Genomic DNA, 26,095 nt, shown 5'->3' with positions numbered 1-26,095 from the left:
GCTGTCTGCACCTTCAGGCCAGTTTCTTTTTTCATATATCTCCAAAAGTTACCTACTTCCTGAATTTGTATAGGTTACTCCAATATCTACAGAAATCAAGGTATTTCAAGGAAAGAAGGAGCTTTTTTTGTCTAAAACAGATAATACCGTGCCTCAGTACCACTTCATTTTTAGAAATGAGTGAACAAGTGTTGCTTTAACTGCCCATCCTTTTCCCTCACTCTGAAAATAAAGGAAAATTCGATGCATTCAATGCACTCATTACAGTACATCGAAACTTGAATGGTTTTAGAACACTGCACAGCTGTTAACAAGCAATATGAAATTTACTGTAAATGACAAAGCAGCCAAAAAATATAACATGCAAAGTCCATCGACCCAAAGATCTTACTCCCATCAAATGTAGAACTGTGTATAGAGAAGTGTTTACATACAGCATGAAAAGTCGGCTTCCTCTGACTGATTTAGTAGCAAATAGTTGCTGCTCCAAGATTCCGAAGGCCAGAGGCAGTTCCTATGCTCCTCTAACATATTTCTGTGCCACTGTGCTCCAATCTTGCTCAGGATTCCATGAAAATTTTAGAATCAACCAGGGAGAGTAAGGAATGCATGCTGTGAAATAAACTTTAGGCAAACTTTGAACCTGACAAGATACTTCATTTGGAGTCTCTACATACACCGGAAGACTCAATGAACAACTTTTCATGTTGCCCATGTCAGTCATCACAAGTCTTTACCATATTCCCTTCCCTTTATTTACACTTCTACTAATTGAAAAGTTAAGAGTTTACTATCAAGTATGAAAAGAAAAAGGCAATTTTTTCAGTCTTAGTGTCTCTCTCTGGAAATTTTCCAATTCTCTACTTCTTTTACTGCTTTATCATTTCTTGTAAAATTAAATTATTGAATCATCTTAAGTCAGCATCTATTGCCCAGCCTACAAGTTCCAATTAGTTTACCAGTGAAAAACAAACAGTGTTTAGAGTTCTATACTTTGCATTGGGAAAAGAAACTGGAAAGCAAAGAAAACAGCTGATAACTTTTTCAAATGAAGCTATGACAAAATTTAGGAATAGGAAATGTAATTATTCAGGTTGAAACGTTTTCCTGAGACATACTTTTAAGACTGGAAGTTCACAGGTCTTTACTTTCATATCTTTAACTGTAATAGTTCTATAATAGCTCAGAAAAAGAATCATATACCCATATACTGAGGAAAAAAATTAGTATGAAAACAAAATGTACACAAACTTTCAGAATTTTGTCCTGATACACAACATCTAATTATGAACTTTCAATAGCATTCCTTTCCTGTCATTCCATTTCATTAAGCACTCCATTCCATAATTCCTTTAATAGTTCTTAACAAGCTATAAAACATGGGCAGCCAGGCCAAGAAACATCCCTAGTTATTCCCTTGTTTATAATTTGCACTCTTAATTCAGAAACAAAAATAAAGGTGTAGTATTACTGAAGAGAAAACAAATTACTGAGTGAGAATCGTTCTACAGACTAGTGGTTTTTATCCCTTAGTCCTCAACCTTACAACCATATCTCTGCTCCTTCTCCCAAACATTTCTGCCACCTTGTGGTGGTTTGACAGGAAATGTGTTTTTTGGGATGCTGTGCTTGGGCCAATGGATATTCAGGCTTTAATATTGGCATTTAACCTGGCCATTGCAACATGGACACACCTCTGAGAACATGGGGTTAAAAGCAGAGCTCTCCCCTGGGAGCCTCCTCTTGGGTTTCTGGTGGGAAAGAGTTCGGGTCTCTCCCCCGGCCCAGCTGCTGGCTGGGCAGGGGGAGGGGAAAGCCATGTGGCCGGGAGAGGTAGGCCTGAGCCCGGGGGTGGAAGGGTGGAAGAGAGAGAGAGAGAGAGACACGGGGAGCCATCGGGCAGCCCCCCCTGAGAGACACAGAGAGAGAGAGACACAGAGAGAGAGAGAGAGAGAGACACAGAGAGAGAGACACAGAGAGAGAGAGAGAGAGCCGCTGCCTGGGTCTGTAACCTTGAACCTGGATAAACATGGGCCTGTGCCGGCAGCATGGCTGGGACGGAGAAGAGGGGGGGGTTCAGTCGGCCGCTTGTAGGAGCTTTTAACCCCTTTTTGGAGAATGAGAACTTTACAGAACATTGACCTTTCCTAGAAGATAGAGTGGAAGATGAGGAAAGAAATGGGCCAGTGTGAGAGAGGTCTGGGCGAGTGAGAGATAGTAGAAGAATAGAGAAGAATCCTAGTGAGAAGAGATGATGGAGTGGCTTTTGCTGGACTCTTTTTGTATAGCCATGGACAGAACCATGTTCCTTGTGACACAGAGACTGCATTCTAGGGGGAGGCAATGGCCACAGAACCAAGAGGGTTCAGTGTTGGTGCCCCTCGGCCTCAGGGGGTGAAAAAATATGGGGGGGACAGATATCCCAAAGGATAACCCAGGTGTCCCAAAGGAGAGATTGTGGGGACAGGTGTCCCAAAGGAGAGACTGTGCCTTTTTTGGATCAGGACAGAGCATCCTTAAAAGACAACCCTAGAAGCAGTTCTGGTCCGTGTTCAGTGGTGAGAGCACTGGACATGAAAGGAAGAGGTCACGATGGCAGATGTACTCCGGGCGGTGCCACGAGTGACACAGAAACACACGAGGCTTCAGCTGTGTTTCCAGGGGAAGCCCATGGTACAAGAAGGACTCCTCTCCTCTTGATGAACTGAGGATTGATTGTCTGAAGGGTGGTTTTGGAACAAGAGTTGGTGATTTGGGGAATAGATGTATTGTATTGGAAATTTGGTGGGGGGAGGAGGAAATGTATTTGTAAGGTTTTCATTTTCCCTGTGTGTTCCTTTTATCTATAGTTGTAGTGTAGTTAATAAAGTTTTGTTTTCTTTTCTTCCTAAGAGAGAGCCTGCTTTGCTTATTCCTGGTCACATCTCACAGCAGAAACCAGGGAGAAGGTATCCTCATGGGGGCACTGGCATTGTGTCAGTGTCAAACCATGACACACCTCTAAATGGCAAAAGCCAAAATGCTTCAGCTAAAGTGGATCTATATGCCTGCTCAATAGTCAGCAAGCTGTAAACAAATAAGACTTAGTGTTTCTACACTTTGTCTGCTTACCCCTTCACAGAGGCAATAACCAGGACTCTATCCCTCTACCCAACCATCAACTTTGATGAAACTTTTGGAGACTCATCTGTCTTCAATATTTCTTTCTCTGTATCAAATTTGGGTAAAAAGATTCAAAAAGTTGCTGATGAAAAGAAGCTAGAACAAGAAAGAGCAAGGGCACAGAGGAGACAAAAATATTAGCAATGAAAAGCTAACGAATAAAAAAATATTAAGCCTCATTTTCATAAGTTTCACCAAGCTATAAGTGGCAGTAAAAAAAAAAAAAAACACACCAAAGAATCACTTCAATTCTTAAGAATTCCTCAGGGCAATAATCTTGTGTGACTTTTATGTGTCTACAGTATTAAGTAATAAAACACTAGGTGAGTCAAGAACAATTTTTCTCACTTTCCTCAACCCTCAAGGGTTGTCCTTCAAACACCATACATATGAAAATATTGGAAATCCTACCTTGAGCTAGTCTTTCAAGCCGTTTCCCATGCTCTGGAGGAATAGCATACCTAAAATTGACATAAAGAAAAGGATGAAATGCTTAAAGACATAATTACTACATAATGACTAAAAGTCATCATTCATGTACGATAAATATCTAAGTATACAGGAGTCAAAAAGATTGAAGGCTGAAAAATTGTACAGAAAAAAATATACTAACATCTAAGGAAAAAATACAGACATTGAGTTTTGGGGGTACAGAGGTTTGAGGAAAACTTAGCTTAGTTCTAGTTTAAATATTGTATTATGTAGTTCCAAAATGTTACATTCACTATTTAAAGTCACATACATTGACAATATTTAAATATTATTACATCACCACAATTTTAAAAGAAACACACACTTTTATTTTTCTCAATAAGATGAAAAAATGTAAAATAAGTCTAATTTCACAGAATCACAGAATTTCTAGATTGGAAGAGACCTTTAAGATCATAGAGTCCAACCCATGTTCTAACACCTCAACTAGATCATGGCACCAAGTGCCTCATCCAGTCTTTTTTTAAACACATCGAGGGATGGTGACTCCACCACCTCCCTGGGTAGATGATTCCAGTATTTGACCACTCTTTCTGTGAAAAACTTCCTCCTTAATTCTAGCCTGTATCTCCCTTGGCGCAGCTTGAGACTGTGTCCTCTGGTTCTGTCGGTTGTTGCCCGGAGAAAGAGACCAACCCCCAGCTCACCACAGCTACCCTTCAGGAAGCTGAAGAGAGTGATGAGGTCACCCCTGAGTCTCCTTTTCTCCAGGCTAAACACCCCCAGCTCCCTTAGTCATTCCATACAGGGTTTGTGTTCCCAGCCCCTCTCCAGCCTCGTTGCCTCCTCTGGACACGCTCAAGCGTCTCAAGGTCCTTCCCAAACTGAGAGGCCCAGAACTGGACACAACACTCAAGGTGTGGCCTCACCAGTGCCGAGTACAGGGGAGAATGACCTCCCTGCTCCTGCTGGCCACACTGCTCCTGACACAGGCCAGGATGCCCTTGGCCTTCTTGGCCACCTGGGCACACTGCTGGCTCATGTTCAGCCGGCTGTCAACCAGCACGCCCAGGTCCCTTTACTCCTGAGCACTGTCCAGCCACACCGTCCCCAGCCTGTAACATTGCAGGGGGTTATTGTGGCCAAAGTGCAGAACTCAGCACTTGGACTTATTGAACTTCATCCCATTAGATTCTGCCCATCCATCCAACCGTTCCAAGTCCCTCTGCAAAGCCCTCCATCCCTCTGACAGATCAACACACGCTCCCAGCTTAGTGTCATCTGCAAATTTGCTAATGAAACACTCTAAACCCTCATCCATGTCATCAATACAATTTCTCCAAGTTTAATTTCTCTGAATCTCAGCATACTTCACAAGAAACAAGGGTTCAACAGAAAAATATGAGCATTAAAAATCTCATATTCCTACAGCAAAAGCTGTGGAATAAAACTTGCCCGTGTAGAATCATTACAATTAGAGTTTTAAAACATTATAGAAATAGACTTTCTTCAATTTACGGAATTGTACATATCTTAGAAACCCACTGTTCTTACAATAATCTAATTTTTTTTTTTAAACTCCACATGTGTCTGCAACAATTCAGCAAAAAATACCAAGGAACATATTATTTTTAATGTTTACTGCAGCCAAAAAATAGAAAACTACTGAAAAGTTGTTGTATTTCTGCTTCTCTTTGTTATTAACATATTTACTGCACTTCATGGACTTACTGAATATTTTAATTAGGATTTATTATTGACTTTACCTGCTTTAATTTGTGATATAATAGGATTTTGTTTCAGTTATATGTTGCAATAACACTGGATTGAGTCTTCTCTATTAAAAAAATATGATTCAGAAAAGAAGGAAATGTATATTCAGCTGTACATTATTAAACTAAGTAAAAATGTAGCCTTTTACTACACTGTGAACACATTTCATTCATCAGCTTTGAAAAATCACTCAGAAAAACAAGCATTAAACATCCAACTACCTCAAGTTGTTATGTGCATACACACTAAAATTCTACAGTTTTGCTCTATTACAACTGAAATACCTGCATAGAAGGAAGACCAGTACATAAGTCAGTGCTCTGTAAGATAAACACATGCCCACTGACAACCCATTCCAAATGGTATTCAGCAAACAGACTTTCAGTTTACTATGCTCAATGTTTGCAGTTTTAATCAGAATTTTGCTGTGTCACAAAAATGCACTTTGTTTCTCTCCTTTTTACTTCCAAAGTGTTTGTGACTGTTTTTCACTCCATATTACACACGGCCCAGTGTATCCATACCAATCTAAACTATATGTTTGCCATCCTTCACACTCCATCAGAGAAAAATGCTGTGTATTCACATAATATACTGTACTGTATGTCTTTAAATACACAACTCCAGAAAGCAAAACATGAACAGATAGTGTTTAAGTCTAACAAAAAACCTCAAAACTAGATACTGTACTTTGCTTTGACTCTACTTGAACTGATGTTCCTCCTAAAATGTTGCTCCTTCAAAAGAACACATTATACAATTCAATAATAATATGGATCCACATGCTTCCATTTGTACATATAAACATGTAAATATTACAAAAATACAGAAGTCAATTAAGCTCTCCGTAAGTCTTCTGGAAAGACAGTGCTTAACTGGACCTACAGCTATTTATTTAGCTAATCCAAAATTACAAAGAAATACAATACATTAAATGCAACTGTATGATGAAAATGTATTTTCATCATAGTCTTCACTTGAGTTGTACGGTAACATCTGCTACTCAATCCTTTACTTCTTTACTTTCTGCAGAAATTGCTTGTTCCTCACAGCTAAGACACGGACAAAGGAATGGAGACAGACAACTCCTGGTACTATGACACATTAGGAGTCCCAAAGTCACTCTCGAGAACCGTTCAGGCTTGATTCCTAACACCATTTATTAGAAAACTGAGCTTAGCACATGTGCACCTGCCTTTCATGATGAAAGACATGAATCTTGCTGGATTCTTGGTCTACTCTGCATTAAACAAAAAGCTCCTAAATCCAAATGACCTAGTCAGAGAAATAAAAATTATTCATCCTTAATCTCAACAGCTAGCTTATATGAGAACTTGAACAGTTAAAAGCTCATAGAAAAATATCTTAATCATCTTTCTTTTAGCCACATTACTAAACAGCCATTAACATTTGCTCGACTTCTCATATAATAAGGTTAAGTCCAGCGACCTCCAAAGCAAATGCAATGGTAAATCACTAAGAGGCAAAAAGAGTGTTTCTTGGATAACAAGCAAATAAACAGACAAAAAGTTAAGAAAAGACAAAAGGGGAAATGATGATGCTGAGCATTGGAATGTTAGGGGATACAAGATAGATTATGAACTTTGGACCTGGTTAACATAAGAGGTTTGATAACAAGATGCCTTGGCAAAAGAAAACTGGAACTTCGAAAATTAGACCTGGATTGCAAGAAGATTAAATCAAACGGGTTTACCGGAAAAAGAAAATCCCATTAAACTCTGCAAGCAAGAGATGTTGTTAAATGCATAATTTTGTGTATGATTTCAACCTAACCATTGTAGTACACATTACTAGTCTCCCTGAAATAGTATATAAGCATTTGTATCCCACAATAAAATCAGATTCTGATCACCAAGTCAGCCTCCCTGTCTCTTTCTATTGCCGACAGCTAAGTAGATTTTCATTTTATTAGTTCACAAAGGCATACCTAGTAAAGCATAAAGAGTCACCATTCATTGATACTCATACTACAAGGACAGAAAAAATATAGTACATATTTACCAAGGATTGTTTATAAACATCTTCTGAAATATGTCTTAGTTCAGCAGATCAAGAGTACTGGCAACAAGATTAACTACAAATAAGTAATAAATATTAAATTTATGTCATTAACTTGTAAATAATTTTTATATATATGTTTTCAAGATTAATGCTTCTTCTCAGTCGCACCAAAACCAACAAATTGTTGCTTTACTGTGCAAAAACTGCTTAGCCAACCAAGATGATTATCAGACAAGCAGCCTTTTCTATCCACCCAATCAATCATTCTCACGTCAGTGACCAGAAACAGAATGTGAAACAATTTGAGTTCCATTCTTCCAAAGTCAGGTGTATGCAGATAATGGTTAATAGCATAAATTTCAAGCAAATTTAGTGTGATGCTTAATACTTAACCAAACTATGCTTAATATTTAACCAAGCTACTTCTCTATGTTATAGATTGACAAGGTAAAAACAGCTGATGATTTTTCCTGCAGATTGGTATTTTTAAAATTCAAAAGCTGCAAACCCATAAAATGTTGTTATAAGTAAATATCATGAGTTTTTTTCAAAATGAACTATATTCATTGGTTTTATAATTGGCAACAGACAACTTGCGAACATTCACAGTACATCAAAATAATGCTATCTAACTCCAGGCACTGAGCTCAGAATCCCTTTTATAAGCTACTGATTTACTTTATTATCTATTTAGGTGGTTCATCTTTATTATACATAAACCTGATACATAACTTTTTAAATTATGAACAGATTTAAATTTCATAAACTTAATTTAGGAAGTTAATACTTTTTTTTTGTTTTGAGATGGGAAATGCAAAAGTCTGTTGCCACCTAAAAATGCTCCTATTTAATCTAAATATTTTAAGAAACAAAATCCTCTTCCACAAGGGAAAAACAAAACAAATAAACAAATAAAACTTCTCCTTTTCTTCTAATCCCTGACCAAAGTTCTTCCACTTTGTGAAGAACAATGAAACTAGCAAATGATTGCTCTGTTTCAAGCACGATAGTTCATCTGGATCTGCTGACAAACTGCTATATTATTTGATTACAGATAACTTTTCACAACCAGAATCTCTATTTGATTACAGTAATCTCTGTGACTCACAGTATTTCTAATTTTTATAACAGTTTTCAGCAAGAAGTCTGACTAATCCTAATGGAAGCTTTATACTTCAGTCCCATTTCTGCCATACAGGCTTGACTTCCCTGTAGTTTTCTGTGTTTATTTTGTTTTCTAGACATAGAACATAACTAGGAAACATGTCCGTACCATCAGTGGGATGCACAACTCCTGCAAAGGTACAAAGACTTTCCCACTTATGCTGAACTTTGCATCACCTGGCCAGATTTTGACTACTTTTTGTCAGCTGCTGATCACACTGAAAGTTCTATTAATCCTTCCTCAGAAGGCCCTGTAAGGACCTAGCTGAGCCTTTCTAAATCCATTTACCTTATCACCATATTTCTTCTTAAATCATACAATGTTAGCATCAGTCTGAGTATGCTTTTCCTTCTTCCCCTTTTTTGTCTATAATTTTGTCTAAAACTAGTATCAGAATGCCATCCATTTTTATCCCATCATACTCATAACCCCATTACTATTTCCCCTGCTATTGCAATTCAAAATCTGAAAGCCTTCACACAAAATGTTTCAAAGACATCCACAACCCCTGCTGTGTAACTCTGTATCCTTCCTGATTTTTCCATCTCATTAAGCAGGATGAAAAGGTATTGATACACATTCTATACTGGCAAATCCATAAAAAATATTCTAGTCACAGCAATCAAGAGGTAACAGTAAGGTTGCTAAAAGTATAACTTTTATGCAACCTAGAGATCAGATTCCTTCCCATCCTATATCCACTGAAATCACGAATAGAGCTCCTGAACCTAAATCCCTGATTTAGTTTGACTGTCACAATAGATTTATTTCCTCTTACAACCTAAATAAACTGTCAGGTTCAGTCTCACTCTTCTAATCCATCTAAATTTGGCTGTCTAAGCATTCTCTCTTTAACAATCTGGTCTCTTTTTCTTGATATAGTCACAAAGATGGAACTATCTCATCTTTCTGTAGCATTTATTCCTATTTACTTTATGACTGACCAACCCTGCAAGGCATTTTGTGATTTATGAAAGACATTACCAAACAGGAGAGTTTTTTTAACATAATGTATTGTCTCTTTTCATTTTTAGTCTTCAGAAAAGCTAGGAAGCAAAAACCAGATGGAATGTCACAGAAAACATACAAATTGATACGTAAATTATTGTTTGTATCACACTGCAAGTTTTAACTGTGCCCCTTTCAAGGGAAAGTAAAAACCAAGTTCTTCGTGCAGAAGAGAATTCAGGCCTTCACCATCAGACATAAAAGGTGAACGAACTGAGTACAATACTTTAAAATATTAGTTTCTAAAGTAAAACAATTTATTCTCTATACATATTTTCTTTAAAATAAAATAGGAAAAAACTGTCCTATTATTATTATATTTTAAATACCCACAGTGCCATGAAAATAATTACCTTCTGCCTGATTAAGAAAATCTTCCTTATATTCATTATTATTCCTCTTCAAGAAGATTTATATAATCTCAACACTTAAAAAAAATTCAACAGACTGTTTTTCACAAGTCAGGAAACCAGAACAAAGAGTAAGCCTTGCTTTCAGATACTTAATAAACCCAGAATTATTTTCAAAAAATGGGAATGTATTACTCAGATTTTTTATTTATAAACTTATAATGTAAATTGAAGCATTATCCATATTTTACCCAAGGATATAGTACATATATTAATAGTATAATATTTCTTCTAGTAACAAAAATCTGATCTCTGCTAAGCATTAATTTTCAAGAGCACTTTAATAACTTAACATGACAAAATTCTTAGAAGTATTACACAAAACAAAAATAAATTATCTTAAGACCTATACTCCTGAAACAATAATTACAATAGAAAAAAAATTTAACAACAAATGCCAGAGTGAAGGAATTTTTAGTATTAGTAAGAGGTTTATAAATCCCATTACAAAAAACACCAATATCAAGAGATAACTGAATTAATAAGTCACACTACCAATCACATCAATGGTTTGTCTTGCTAATAATAGAACTTTTTCTAATAATAACTTTTTCTAAGAAACTGAGATATAAAATGAGGTAGCATTTTCAAGGTACCTTTCCCCTCAGAATGCAAAGAGAAAACTGCAGTAAAAATTCTTGCCTAATAGCAAGTAAATTTAAATCTCTTTCCAGTAAATATTTCCCCTCCATACTCAAATCTCTTCTGACCTTATATTATTCTATTTCAGGGCTTTTAGGTTCCTTCTTCTCTTTTAAGATATTTCTTCTCTAGCAAGTTAAGAAAAATCTATAAAATTAATGTATGTATTATGTTACACATATTATGTGCTACATAAATATATACATAAACATCTAAACAGCTGTAATCCTTATTTTGTAAGTTATCAGACACAACTTCCTCCCATGTTTCATATGAGGCAGTCAATGAAGGAATTGGTATACATAACATAGAACTACAGCCTTCTCTCTGTAACACTTGAAGTAAAAGTGTGAATGATAAGATGCAATGCAAGTTAGCCTATGCCTAAACACTGCAGAAAGCTTCAAATTCTATAAAGACTGCTACAGCAGATAGACTCAGCTGCTAGCCACAAGTTCTAATTGTGACTCTCAGATGGAAATGGCGGTCCTTTCACAATTCAGAGAAAATACATTGCATGTTAGCTCTCTGAAAGACCAGTGCATCTGTCTTGAAGAACCACATGTACAACCAGTAAAATCAAAAAATATGTATTACTACTATGTATGTCAAGTTATATTGCTCCACTAAGGATCGTCAAATCAGTTGAATTAAAGAGCAGAAAATATCTTCCATAAGTATCATAAGATTCAGCTCCTACCCCACTTTCTTGAAAAAAATACTATACTAATATCACATTAACACAACACATTTTACTGATAAATGAACTTTGCATGAATTATTACAGCATTCCTCCAGTAACAGAGACATATGTAACATGTGTAAATAAATCTTTAGCTGTTTTTTGTTCAACTTTTTTATAATGCTGCATTTCTTAAAAATATGGGCCAATGTCGTACAGAAAATGAATTTGTATCCACCACTATTTCTTCAAAATATGAAGAGGATGGTGTTTAATGATTTTGTTCATTAGAAGCATAAAAAGTATCAGTAAACTAGAAAAGCATTTATCGACTCATGCTGCCTTCAAAAATAATTAAAGAAGCTTTCCTAACTTCTTCCCATTGTATCTAAGGAATTCAGAGTTTAAGTTCTCTACTGATTGGAATTTCACAATATGCAGTGAGTTTTTCTTCAAACAGCACTTTTTAAATTCCTAAGAAGCAGAAAACAACTTTATGGAATCATCATATTATTTACAATTGTCTTATCATCTTGGAACATTCTGGAATTGCCTATCTTTACATCCATTTTTTAAAGATATTGATGATATGGTTAACAAGACTTTCTGTATGTTTAATTCAAAGAAGCAACCTCACATACCTAAGTATAAAATTTATCCATTTCAGACATTGACCAGTTTTACTACACAATAGGTGGTATTCCCTGTCTCTGCCTTAACTCAAGAGATCCATTACATAAGCAAAGCAGGTAAACATAAGGCAATGATCTAAGAGTGAGCATCTGACCAATTTACCACACTCACAGAATAAATACATTATAGGTATTTGAATTTTGTATGGGTATAAAAAAAAAAAACTGATGTTTTATGGAATTACAAGCTATATATTTTCTGTCCATGTTCAGATGACTAGAAACTCCAAGAATTGAACTATGCATAACTTATCTTTTGCATATCTTTCTAATCATTCTACACTCTCTTCACAGGTATTCTAAAAAACAAAAAAAGATTTTACGAACAAAAGGAATTTATTTGTCTTATATACTTTGGATGCATGTATATCACAGTGTATTAAACCAAACTGCCTGTTAAAGTTGTTCAACTAAATATCTAAGATTACAGAGAAAGGACAGTAGAAGTTTCACATACAGGAAGTACCTTTAGCTCTGAATCTTATCTCCTACTGGTCCAGCTAAGTTAACTGTACAGAATATGACCCTGATTCAAAACTGCAATTAAATACATGTTAAATACAAAATATGGTAGGTAGCCCCAAAAGGCAACAGAAGCAAAAACTGATTTCAAAGAGCTCTTTCAGAAGTTCCTCAAATACACTTGGGGTTCCCAAAATATTAAACTTCTCATATCGTATCTTTCAAATATTTTTCTGTTGAACTCAAGTAAGTCTTATGTACTCATCTGTTTTTCCCTTTAAAATAAAAGAATGTATCAGTGTGATTTCACAGCATTATGAGTTTAAAAAGCCCCTCACTGAATTACTATCTTAGCTTTTTAGTAAAGCTTGCCACTGTGAATCAATCATAACCCATCTGTTTGGTTTAGTCAGCTGAAATAAACAGAAGTCATCTTAAAAAAAAAAAAAAAAAGACAAAAACTTGCCATGACTTTGGCTCCCCGAAATGGAGATAATTAATACTGTAGAGATCCATGTCTTCAGTGTGCCATGCAAATGTTGTTTTCCACATGCCAAAATAAAGATATGGTGTATTTACACCCTCAATAGAAATTCCACACTCTTCTCCTACAACATCCAATATTGTATTAAGATGGGCAATATTCCATTCCTCAATACCCTGAAAAAGATACATAATAAAAATATTACTAAACTTATAAAGCAATGCAATTTTATATAACAGTCCCAGTCAAAAGATATACACTTGATGTAGCCTTTCAAAAGATTGTAAGCATTTTAGAAGACAGCTGAAATTACTTGAAAAATTCTCTTGACCTTAATCAGTATTAGATCAGGTTATGAGTCTGAGATGTTCAGAGCAGGGAGAGAATATAAAAAGTTCCTATCTGGTTCACAATTTTAAATCAAATCTAACATGGATTGAAACACCATACTACATACAAAAAGGTATATAAAAAATAGAAGTAATAGCTGCAGACAAAACCTTCAATGAGTTGATAGCTGGAAGTCATTAAGTTTTACAGGACCTATCTATGCTTTTTTGTTACTTACAAAGTAATACCAGATAGTATGAAAAAATCATTTAAAAAATAATTTTACATGCATAAATTTACCATTTCTCTGGAAAGTATAAAAACCAAAATGATCACTTTACTTCAGATGTATTTCTAATCATAATGACGTACTGCATAAGAAATATACAACAGAAGAAATCTATTGATTTCAGGGGATTTAAGCTGTTTCCCTATGTTATTCCCCATAAAATTCATATATTAAAAGTCATTAATAAAGCAATACATGTAGCTTTTGTTGCACTTCAGATTCAACTGCAAACTGCAATTCCAATTTCAGGTAATACAGCATGTAAGAGACAGTATAAGCAAGATCAAAGCTACAAAATTGAAGAGAAAAAATTAGACTTCATTATAACAGCAATTATTAGCACCTCCAGGGAAGACATTAGCTGGTGCTCAAGCACTCAGAAAACCAAGAAATATAATCAAAACTATTAAAAACTCAATTCAGACAAGTTTTATTGGGAAGACAGCCTCTAAGGACACTCTTAAGCATGAGCTGCTCTGCTCAGTCACTGAATCTACAGTTCTGGTAATCTTACTGGGGTACGAACCGATGGCAGACTGCAGTCCTGATGCAGCTGATTAAGATGATGATATTTAATAACTGGACAGCTGGAATAGTAACAATACAGGTTAAAGCAAGAAGTCAGGAAAATTTAATATTCTCAGTTTTGATCTGTTTTCTGCGATTTTTATGTCAAGCATGTTATTTATGAAGCAGCTAGAATTGATAGACAAGAAGGTGAACTCTGTATGAATTTTTGACTTCTCACTGAACAAGCACTTCTAACCGCCTGCTTCGGCTATTTCATTTATTGAGAAATACTAGGTTACTTGGAATTTTAAAAATGAGGACAATGTTTATAGAATTATTTAATTTCAAACAGTATTTTTTCTTCTTTTAAAATGGAAGCCTTGGGCTTGATGCATTTGTGAAACAAAAAGGCACTTGAAATTTAAAAAGTAAAAAAAATAAAATTTATATCCTAATAAAAGAAAAAACACCAATCTGAATTCAAAAGAGTAGACACTTGTAAAATCTGCACCTTTCAAATATAAAAACTGGCAGCAGCAAGTTAAAACAGTTGTAAAATAAAAAAATTGAAGTAATAATTTTTAATAAGTCCTCAAATTAATTTTAAAATTTATTTTTTTAAATCAGAGGAAATTTCACTCTGTTTACAATTTTGCAGTTCATTTGGGGGAACAAATTAATACAGCAAAGAGCAATAATTTAACCACAGATACATATAGTGGATTAGAAGAAAACAAGAAATACTTGGAAAAATCAACTGTTAACCTAGGTAGCTACTCTGACAGTGGCCAAACAGAGTAAGTACTGTAGCAATTTGCACTTGAAAGTTTCTTCAGACAGAAGATGTGTTATCTTTCTATTTAACAGTATTGCATGGGCTTTTTTACCCATAATTCGTTCCATCACAACATTTCACCCATGTAAGTTTCTAGTAACCCTAACATCTTGAAATCTTACTCTTTTACTAAGAATTAAGTAATAGCTAAGAGAATTTCTTTTTTTTAACAATACATCTCATCCTTGCACACTATGTCAAATCATATCACAACTAGTCACAAGCAACCTGCTAGTGATCTGCCCTCAAACAAAAGCAATTCCTATCATGGAGATCAATCCTAGAACAAATAACTTGCTTCAAATACCGAACAAACAGTAACAACTTCTACACTCAAGACAGATGAGCTACTTCTTTTTCCTAAAGACTATTTTGGACAAATACTCTTAGCCCAAAAGGAAATGTTCACTAAACTGGCCAAAACACTAAAATCACACTGATTAATTTCAATTCCTCCTACATTCCTTAGACTTAAAACAATAAATCAGTTTCATATTTATGCCCAGACTGTTATAAGTAATTATTACAAATTTTTATTAAAGATGTTACTTTACCTTTAGCTTTACTTTACCTTTTTTTAATATTCAAAAACATGAAGTAAAATGCTTATATGATTTTAACACAAAATATTGATTCTTATTTTTACAGTAGTTGTATAACCAGTATGCACACTAAAAAGATCCCAGCTGTAAAGTGTATTTTAATAGGTCAATACATAGCCATACTTCTCAAATTTTAAGTATATTTTGCAGGTTATGCTATATTTAATAACAATTGTTAGAACAGCAGTACATATATTATTTGACCATGACATATATCTGGTAGTTTCTTGAAAATACATTTAGACAATGTAATCTATTCAATGTCATGAAAATACAAAATATTTATTCTCCTCAAAATATCACAGTACTACCAGAATATTATAATAATTTCAAAGGAATATATCAAGATACTATTTCTAATTTATCCACATTTCTGATGGTAAATTCTTTAAAGAATACCTGTCATCAGTGACAACTGTACCACACAATCAAATACCTAGAAAAATTTCACTTTTTAGCAGTTTTCCTTCTATAAGATATCAAACAGGCTTGAAACACCTTACCAATTACAATCATTGCTACACACATTACACTTACCTTGTACTTCCTTAGAGAAATACTATAAGGTACATAGTATTTATATAGAAGACTACTATTCCAATGTTCATTCATTTTGAAAGTGTTTCAAACGTACTGTAAATTACTATAAAGAGTTTTTATTACTCTTTACTTTGTAAACAGCCTTTGCATCTGCTTTTAATGCAATGTGGAGACAAAGTGGGACACTTGACAAGCATTTCTTATCTGAACGCCTGCACACTTTGGAAGGAGTTGACCCATTGTTTCCCCAAAAACACAAAAAATAATGTTTATCTCGGTGCATTGGTAGAAAGTGAAATTCACAGTTCAAAGGTCTAACCTCTTTGCAAATAAGAATAAAAAAAGCTTCAAGTGCAACAATGTTTTATTAATTTTTAAGTACTTATAAAAGTTATGTTAGTCTTTTCCCTTTACTTAAACCAGTCAACACTATCATGAACATGATTTCTGTATGCATACATTATTACACACAATCCTTTTTCAGTGTTTTCCTTTGATTATCTCACAACTTCATCTCAATATTAATCTGGTGAACAAGATCTCAGTTGCACAACTAAGATTGAAGAGCCCTTATGGCTGATTGTAACAACCCCCAAACTAAAGAGGTGTAAAAAACCTAATTAAGAGACAGAGTGAAAAGGAACAAAACAAACATTAGAGAAAAATTTGTGCTTGGTAACCCACTCCTCTCTCCACATAACCATTCACTCACACAATAAAGCTACTGCCAGGCTTTTACTGTGCCTTGGAAGTCATTAAAAAAGAGGAAGAAAAATGCTACAAACAAAATCTCTACACCATAAACACACAGATTGGGAAATACAAACAATCTCCCTCATTAGATTGTTTTTACTTCTCATCATTTCTAAGGATATAGTCATTGCTTTTTAAGCCCCCTTTTGAAGGGTGGGCAAGTAGTTTCTTTGGAAATCACACTAGAACCTAAATTACTGCTCACATTGATCTCAATGATGAGTAGATCACAGAAAAGAACATAATAAATAGAAGGAATATAATAATTTAAGTTGGAAAAGACATTTAATATCATCCAAAAGCACCATTAACTTGGCTCTGCCAAGGCTAAACCATGTTCCCAAGTGCCATACCTACACGTCTTTTAAATATGCTCAGGGATGGTGACAAAGGTACTTCCCTGGGCAAGCCTGCCCCAGTGGCTGGTACTACTTTCTCTCCATGGAAAAGCTTTCCCTAAAATCCAAATTACATCTCCCCCTTGACACAACTTGAGGCAGTTTAATCATGTTGCTTGCTGCCTAGGAGAAAAGGCCAACCCCCATCTGGCCACAACCTTCTTTCAAGCAGTTGTAGAGAGTGATAAGGTCCCTCCCTCCCCCAGCCTCCTTTCCTCTACGCTAAACAACCCCAGCTCCCTCAGCTGCTCCTTATAGGACTTTAACTCCAGACCTTTCACCAGCTCCATGGCCCTTCTCTGGACATGCTCCAGCACCTCAACATCCTTCCCAAATTTTGAGGCCCAGAACTGGACATAGCATTCAAGGTGTGGCCTCACCAGTGCTGAGTACAGGGGGACCTGTACTGCCCTGCTCCTGCTCCTGCTGGCCACACCATTGCTGGCACAGGCCAGGATGCCATTGGCCTTCTTGGCCACCTGGGCACTGCTGGCTCATGTTCAGCTGCTGTCACCAGCACCCCCAGGGCCTTTTCCTGTGGCAGCTTTGCAGCCACTCTGCCCCAGCCTGTGGCACTGCCTGGGCTTGCTGTGACCCAAGGGCAGGACCCAGCACTGGGCCTTGTTGAGCCTCATGCAGATGTCCTTAGCCCACAGATCCATCCTGTCCCCCTGCAGAGCCTTCCTGCCCTCCAAGAGAGCGACATCCCACCCAATTTGGCATCCTCTGGAAATTGACTGAGGGTGCACTCATATGTATGATACCCCCACCTTATACATGGGACAAGGTAGGAATTAGGAATTGCCCTGTTAGGAGAAATAAAACTAAGAGGAGAAAAATGAAATTAAAGTGTGTCTTTCAGACAGCAGCTGAGGAGAGTGGTGAGAGAGACACAAAACAGTATTTATACATGCTTCTTCCAAACATGGTTTTTCTCTGCAGAACAGCAGATGCCATTGTCAGCACTGAAGTCATACAGTTTTATGACTCATTATAAACTTCAAATCGGCCACTTTTCCTTGGAACTACTTTTGAAACCAAGATTTCCACCCCTCCACTGTAGCTAGATAAGTCCACATAGGGATCATGTCTTTTCTAGAGTTACCTACACAGACACTCTCCTACAAAGTACTGCTATTAAATGTAACAGCAATTAGAATGTAAATAACAGAATAGTATTTGCTGCAAACCTTCAACCTTCTGAAATTATAGAATTTATTTTCTATAAAGCTCTATAGAGTGCAAAGAACACTTGTTTTCACAGATTATTTCCTTATTCGTAAAGACTTAATCTGAGTACAAAGCCGTCAAATAATAATTCAGATATTTTAAACAGATTCTGGAATAATCCAATACTACAAGGATAAAACGGAACCATTGATGGCAGCTGTTAAAACTCCAAAGCATGTACGTACAGCTTTGTTTCTTTATTTCTTTGTTTTCAGTTGGATTTGGGTTTTTGGAGGATTTTTTGGGCTTTTTTGGTGGGGTCTTTTTCTGTTTCATGTAACACAGCCTTTAGAAAATTTCACCCCATCTTCCAAATCCCTCAGAACTTATCCTGTGGTCTAAAAAAGCAAATACTACAAAAGCTATCATTTCTCTGGCACAATGCCAACAAGGTGCTGGTTTTCACAAACTACAGTAATACTTCTTAAATTATCTAAATAGTAAAATCAAGGTTCCATCATGCTTCAGATACGTCTCAATAAAAAACTGATTGTCACTAAGTGGAAAAGAAAATGTAATCAGTAAACTGATAAACTGATTTACAGAGCACAGCAGTATTTCTCACTAGCTTTGATGGCCCACATACACGTATGTGTCACATTTTCCTTAGGTTCCTAGTGGATTTTACCTGGAATTCTGCCAGATATTTACCTTAAGTGTAACATCTGTAACACACTATTTTCTACAATATGTATTTCGTAAAAAGTAAGCATTTGTTTCTTGCAAATAAGCTGCCATGACAAACTAATCCCACCATACGCCTTCTCCTGAATGCTGCCCAAAAGGTCAATGAGTTGTGTTCATCTCCTTTTCCCAAATAATCACAATCCTGAAGGAAATTTAATGAAAACATGAGAACAATCTCCAATTTCAAACAAAATAGAAAAGATCCTTCCTAAGACTATCTTCAAGCACTACGACATGAAAAATATTAGTCGTGCAAGTACACCATCTGCTGGCCAAAAACTAACTGCAGCAAAATTATTCTGAGAGAAAACATATTGATCAGCAGCACCATAACTTTGTCACCAACACTTTGGTACCAGAGTATATTCCTTCTTGTCCTCTATACACGAAGTGGGTTGTACACCAACACCTGGCTGTCACATTAAGTGCTCAATCTGTCACATTCCTTAAGGTCAACTCCTTTCACTAATATTTCTCCTTTGTTATTTATTTTTAAATGTTACCCATTTTATTATAGGCATCAAGGTTTCTTTATTCTACCTTTTATTGCTTTCTTCCCCAGCCACTGCAACCTTTAGTGCTTTGTTTCCTTCTCCTATGCACTTAACATCTGAGTTAGGATCCCTGAATGCTGCTTTTCTCACTTTCCTCTTTGCTTTTATTTAACCTCCCTTCCTCGTCTTTCCAAGAGTGTAATTCTGTAAGAAGGAGATCTCTGACCTTCTCTTTGACCAATCAGCACTTTCACATTGGGTATTATTGCATTCATTCTCTTTTCTTTGGAAACGTTGCTCATGCAAGAGTAAACTAAGATACTCAAGACAAAAAAAAAAACACAATCCGAAAAAAGCATACCTTTGTAAAAAGTTATACCATAAGGCATTATCTGCCAACAAAAAAGACACAAAGATCAGAGAAGAAAAAGGGAAAGTTTCTATTTCTTGAAACACTTTTTCTGTGTCTTGTGTTGATCTTCACAAAGCAACAGCCACCTGGAATGTCTCTCCACAGAAACATTCTGAATTAGTATCTTCAATTATTTTCTAAACGATTTCTTGAAGCAGCTATGTGGACACACAAGGGAATTTGAACTTGCTTTCTCTAAACAACATACCATTGGACATTCTTAGCTGTCTTTCAAAGATCACATAACTCAGTGCAAGAACTGAACTGCATTCAGCCATATTGGCTGACTGTATTTATCTCTGGACAGTCTTCAATTTGTCTTCTGTGAAGAACTGTGAAACACCAGGAGAGCCCCAGACCATCTGCCACAGCAAAATCATACTTTTTTTTCCTAATGATTGGAAAAGGCAGTTACATAGAACATGAAATAACCCAAGAACTTCACATATGGTACTTTCTTTTCATATACGTTTGTCCTATATTTTTTAAATCCTCAAATATTTTCTGAAATGCTAATATATCTTCTCTTAGTCTCATTTCTTAAATAATGCTTTTGAAATCTAGTTCCTGTTTTACTTACATAGCCTAATTGATATCAATGGATATCTGTTATTCTTTGGATAATGAGATCTGTTTTAAAAGTCCTTTCATCATCCATGGAGATCTTGGCAAGTTACCAGCAAAATTAATTTCTAATTGAGAGGTAAACAATATGAGTAAGTACATTTCCAGGAAACTGCAGACATTCCAAGCATGAAGTACAGCTACCAATACTCCTCAGTAAAGAGATATAAAAGTATCTATCTTTTAATTTTAAAATAAAACTTAGTTAAAATATCTCTAAGTGTCCACAGATACACACAGGAAACATACATACTAGAACGTTAATAAACAAATAAGTAGGAAGATATCTCAAAGTTCTGGAGAGTTTGAAGTGAAGAAAGGGAAGAGTCATGATCAGGAAGAGCAGCAATATTCTACTGTCTAAGGACAGAACTGTCTGACTCTTGCAGATGTAGAGTTAATTTCAACCTTGGTTGGAGACTTTAAGGAGTAACACAAAGATTTCAAAAGACAGATTCTCAGTCACAAAGCAAGAGTGTATCCTCTAAGTAGAGTACCCTTTGAAAGAGGGCTGGAAGGGATAAACTTCATAAAAAACTATGCATACTTCATCATAAATGCTCCCATTGATATCTGCTCCATAAATTGGTGCCACAAAAGTCAAGTTCTTCCAGTATTTACGCTCCAGATCTTCATAGTCTACATATCTTGGAGTGCGGTATCTGCAGAGAAAGAGTTAGGCAAAGGTTCATCACCATCTTTCAATAACTGCCTCTACAATGGACTACGCTTCTATGGCGTGGACAATAGACTATGCTAGGAACCTTCTAGATGAAGTCACTTTATTTCAAATTCTCTGAAACGGAAGAATTACCTGATGTCCTGAATTCTTAGTTTCATGGTTAACCATATCATGGAAACCTCCTACCTGATAGCTACAGTAACTAAACTCATCCACCAACCCACACAATATTTGCTTCAGTCTCCAGCAGCAAATCAGCCCATTTACCAACCATCCTTAGCCTGAGCACCTCCCTTTTATTTCTCTTCTGTAAAAAAAGACACATATGGAAAACACAACAAGTATTTATTTTTTTCCTACCTCACTACCAGCTCTGCAAAGACTCAGATATAGGTCCTGTACAATCTTGTCTCAGAAGAATGTAAACTAACTCAGCCATGCAGCCATCACAGGCAAAACCAATACTTTCTTGTCTTCTTCCCGCCCCAGAAAACCCTTTCAAGAAAAGCTGTGTTTCAAACAGCTGATCCCCAAAAAATTCTACAATACAGAGAAAATAAATATTTAGGAGTACTTTTCTTTTTTATTCATTTATAACAGCACAAGATACGTAACACACGCTTACATGCTTAAATATCCTTATGTAAATACTTTTGAAAGGTTACTCATGTAGCCTTTCAAAATCTTGTGGGAACAAGAAAAACACACTACCATGGAAACATCTATCAACAGCTGTGCCGCAGGATCCTTTGTCAGACCTCTGTACTTCCATATGTAAGTCTTCAGAAAAGAAAACATACTCCCCTATTATTGCAACTCTAAAAACTACAGTTTCATTGTAGAATTGCCAGTATGCTACATCTGAACAACTGGAAAGAAAATCCAAACATACAACACTGAGACCAAGTACATTTACATCATGTAATAACTCTGAACAGAGATAAAAAAAAAAGAAAAAAACAAAGCTAAACACATCTTAACCAAAGCATTCTCAGCAACAGAATTGTTTTCTTATTTCTAATGATAGCTCCAGAAATCAGATTGTATTTCTGTTGGGCCCTGAGTAATATGCACACATGAACTCCTTGATTACAGAATGTGGATATGCTCCTATTTCCCAGGGGTCAAGTAGAGAAGCATTTTGGTTCAATGGAGAGCTGCAAATGTCTAAACAAATAAAAGATGAAATGCATTAGACTGAGTACACTTGATCCTTTTAAAGGCAACTGTGATTTAATTTAGATGCTCATGGCCCTTCTCTCTTACCCAAAGGAAACAGGCTACACCCTAATACTCAAGAAAAAAGTCTTTAACAGAGAAGTCTTCTCCTTTAAGGAACAAAATTATTTTTATGGGACTACAGAGGCTCTCAGATACTTGATAGTTTAAGAAATATCGACTGCAGTAAGAGTGTCATAGAATGTTATGTGACACATTTGCTCAAGAGCAGTGACAAGTATTTGGAAAGACCTACAGCTAGTAATAGACAGGAAGTCCTCCCAACTGTTCTACATTTGCATGCAAAATTAAGTTGCCATCTGATTTCAGTAAAAACCATAAAAATTGAAATCAGAGACGTTTCCAAAATATATTCCATGGTGAATATAATAAACTTAACAGTATGATACATATGAAAAACTTCCCAGTATTTCTACATTAATCAATTATTTTAAGAAATTAGTGTACTTCAAGTTATTAGGGGTTAAAAAAATGTAAACTTTAACATCAATGAAAAAGTATTATTGAAAATCACATCAAATACCATATAGATCATATGATTTACTCTCATCTCTAATATTTACTAAACAAATAATTTCAAGAACTACAAAATAGGTTCCCATGGAACATTCAGTAAGGAGCCTCCTTAAAAGCTTTAGATGTCCTAGTTTTTCTTGATCTTGATAACAGCTTCTATTCTTATACCTAATTTCTTAGTTAACCTATAATAGAAACTTGCCTTCAAACTAAGGCAGTATTACCTTTCTCATTCAAGTATCTTTTCTTTCTAAGATCCTTTGACTCATCTTCCAGAAACCACTTACACTCAGTTTTGAGGAGATAGTCAAGTAAAATATATTCTTGTTATGTGGCCAAAATGACAGGCAAGAATTCCTTCTATCAATTCCCTCTTCTTGGAATGCTCAACAATTTGAAACATTGCAGTACAGTGCCCAGCCCTTCACAAACTTTTTTTCCCCCTTCCATAATATTCATCTTGCCATAACCATAACACTGACATTCACTAGGTACCATTGAGTTGTCTTCAATTAATGCAAAAGCTTCTGGATTGGTTATAAAAGATATTGGAGTTTTCAGACTTACATGGTGATAGGCCATTCTAGTATCTAGGAATTAAACATTAATAGGTGTAATTAAATTAAAACTCAGATACACATCTGTATCATCTTCACTATTTTCTGTATCTTCTGGAAGATAAAGGAAAAAAGGTAGACAGAAAGCATTACGTCTGAGGTTTTTCAGATGCTTTCTTGCTGTCATGGCATCAGATGCTTTCAATAACAAACACAAGCAATACTTACACTGTAGTACCCTTCCATACCTTGAGAGACAGGGAAAAAAGTAAAAGAAATCACCAGCAGCCTTGCACAATTCAAAGAAACCACAACATGTGAAGATAAATGATAACATGTGAAGATAAATTAAGACTAATAAATTAGTCTTAATAAGCAAAAGTACATACTTGTCACTGTTGGCTAGATCCCTGAACTCCTTCACTGTCATGGGCTTTTTCTGAATATTGTATTGTGTGAAAAGTCCAGACTGGCCAGTGACCATCTGTTGAATTGGAGCAGGAATCACCAAATCTTCAATATCATCATAATGCTTTCTCGGCTTCCATTCTTTTGGTGGAATAACCTTTACATACAGGAAACAAAACAGAACAGCACAGTTGCAGTAACAATTCAAAACGTCCTGGAAAAAAATTGAAGGAACAGTTGAATATGCCCACATGATCAAAGGAACACTTGCGTACCAGCTGTTTCACATTAACTGATACTGTAAGTGCTCCTAAACACTGTAAAAACCCATTCAGAACATGCCCAGTATCACCTCAGAGCACAAGCAGCAACTCACAAATCTACAGCAATTCTTAGGCAAGTGTGCAAAAATACACATTTATAATAACAGAGTTGATAATTTTTTTCCAATCAGAAAGCCTTATAACTGAGAAATAGTTTGTCAGTTATATACATAACATCATATACATTTAGTGTTAAAAAAATGTATGGATGTTGCATTTGGAGATACAGTTTAGAGGTGAACATGCAGGTGCTAAGTCAAAAGTTGGGCTGAAGGATCTTAGATGTCTTTTCCACACCTAAAGATTCAAAGATATAAAATTTTTATCCTCAATTAAAATAAAAGTTCCTAAAAAAAACTGTCAGCCTGCTGTCTATACATTATTTGGTATAAACAGTCTTTATAACTCTATTTTTTAATGAAGAATGGAAAAATACAGCTGTTTTAGATTTCCAAATCTGTTCAATTTACTCCCCATAAACCACAGGGTACAGCTCTATTACAGTAAGCATGTGCACTAATTTAAATACATTAGCTTTTATAATTACATTATTTAATCTTCATAATTGAAGATTAAAGCTATGTGCAGATTAACCAGTTATAAAGTTAATGCATTTATTTCAAATACCACAGAACTATCCACATTCTATGAAAACTCCTCAGCAGATTCTGAAGTGTTAGCAGAAGAAATCATTAAGAATTTCAAAGAAGCCTGTAGTTGTACCAGTATTCTTAAATTGGCTGAGTAATTTTGAACATTCCTTGCATATATTATTTCAGCAGAAAACAAATAACTCTAGATGTATCACTTCTAAAATAGAGCAACAAAAAAATTTTATATAGAAATTTTTTGACTTGGTTTCGTTTTTGAACTTCTACTTGCCCAAAGGCTTAATGACATGTTTTTTATCCACTCATTACTTTCATTCTTCTGCTAAGTTCAAAGCAAATTTCCATGAACCATGGCTTGGAAACTTTTAAAGTATCTTACAACAACGTAGGACAGCTCTTATAAACATGCAACAAGTGATTGATAGTATTTGAATAATTAATTCAAAATTTAGAGGTAGGTGTGAGAGACTGAAATTTTAAGGTTAAAGGCTTAAACATTGTCCTCAAGGACTTCTTCCCCATTATGGTAAAACTGTATAAAGAAACTGTGCCCACCTAAGCACACCCTTCCCTGAATATGCCTGGAACTTTGGACAGTGAGTTTAAGCACCTGCAGAAAGATAAGATAATATACTTCATCTGACATGATTGTTCAATTATCTCTGGTCTAGAGAGAAGCAAGCAAGGCTGAGGGAGAAGAAGGCATCCACAAGAAAGCCAAACCCAGCAGCTGTCCTGAAAATCAGCTCTGGTTAGATTTGGGGTGGGGGAGACCGTAGCCCACAGGCCCATCTGCTGAGGCCAGGTTTGCTCACACTCCCCCGTGGGGAAGAGGAGAAGTTTTGGGGGTAATAACCTCTAGGCATGAGTGGCATGAGAATGGGGAGTGAACACCCATTCTCCCATACACTCAGCTAGCTCAGTTGCAAATCCCTCCCACCCCTGGATTGCCATACCCACAGGGCATTCATGTGAGAGGCAGCTGAGGAGGTGTCATAAGCCACCAAAAACCCTGAAGCACCCCCAGACTCCTCCCTGAGGGAAAGGGATGCAACAGATCCAGATTCTGTTCCAAGAGACAGTATCAAACTCACCCCCAACACTGAGGTCAGCTACCTAGG

General features: G+C 35.9%; 1 protein-coding gene across 4 annotated transcripts in view; it reads right to left on the bottom strand.

Annotated features, from left to right (window-relative positions):
* The window catches only part of KDM4C (lysine demethylase 4C), a 250,048-nt gene that overhangs the window by 206,542 nt on the left and 17,411 nt on the right, over positions 1-26,095 (bottom strand). For 3 of the 4 annotated variants that reach the window (XM_036403664.2, XM_036403665.2, XM_054517952.1), the window contains exons 3-6: positions 24,022-24,197; positions 21,186-21,300; positions 12,917-13,110; positions 3,574-3,623 (exon numbers count right to left, since the gene is read on the bottom strand). In XM_036403664.2, coding sequence (XP_036259557.1) covers positions 3,574-3,623; positions 12,917-13,110; positions 21,186-21,300; positions 24,022-24,197 — 535 coding nt within the window. Of the gene's footprint in view, positions 1-3,573; positions 3,624-12,916; positions 13,111-21,185; positions 21,301-24,021; positions 24,198-26,095 lie in introns of those variants that run through there. The other variant, XM_036403666.2, reaches the window with a different exon arrangement.

The sequence above is a fragment of the Molothrus ater genome, chromosome Z, assembly GCF_012460135.2.
Source record: "Molothrus ater isolate BHLD 08-10-18 breed brown headed cowbird chromosome Z, BPBGC_Mater_1.1, whole genome shotgun sequence".
Taxonomy (NCBI): domain Eukaryota; kingdom Metazoa; phylum Chordata; class Aves; order Passeriformes; family Icteridae; genus Molothrus; species Molothrus ater.
Note: the sequence above shows the minus strand (reverse complement) of the source record. Positions and strands in the feature narration are given on the sequence as shown.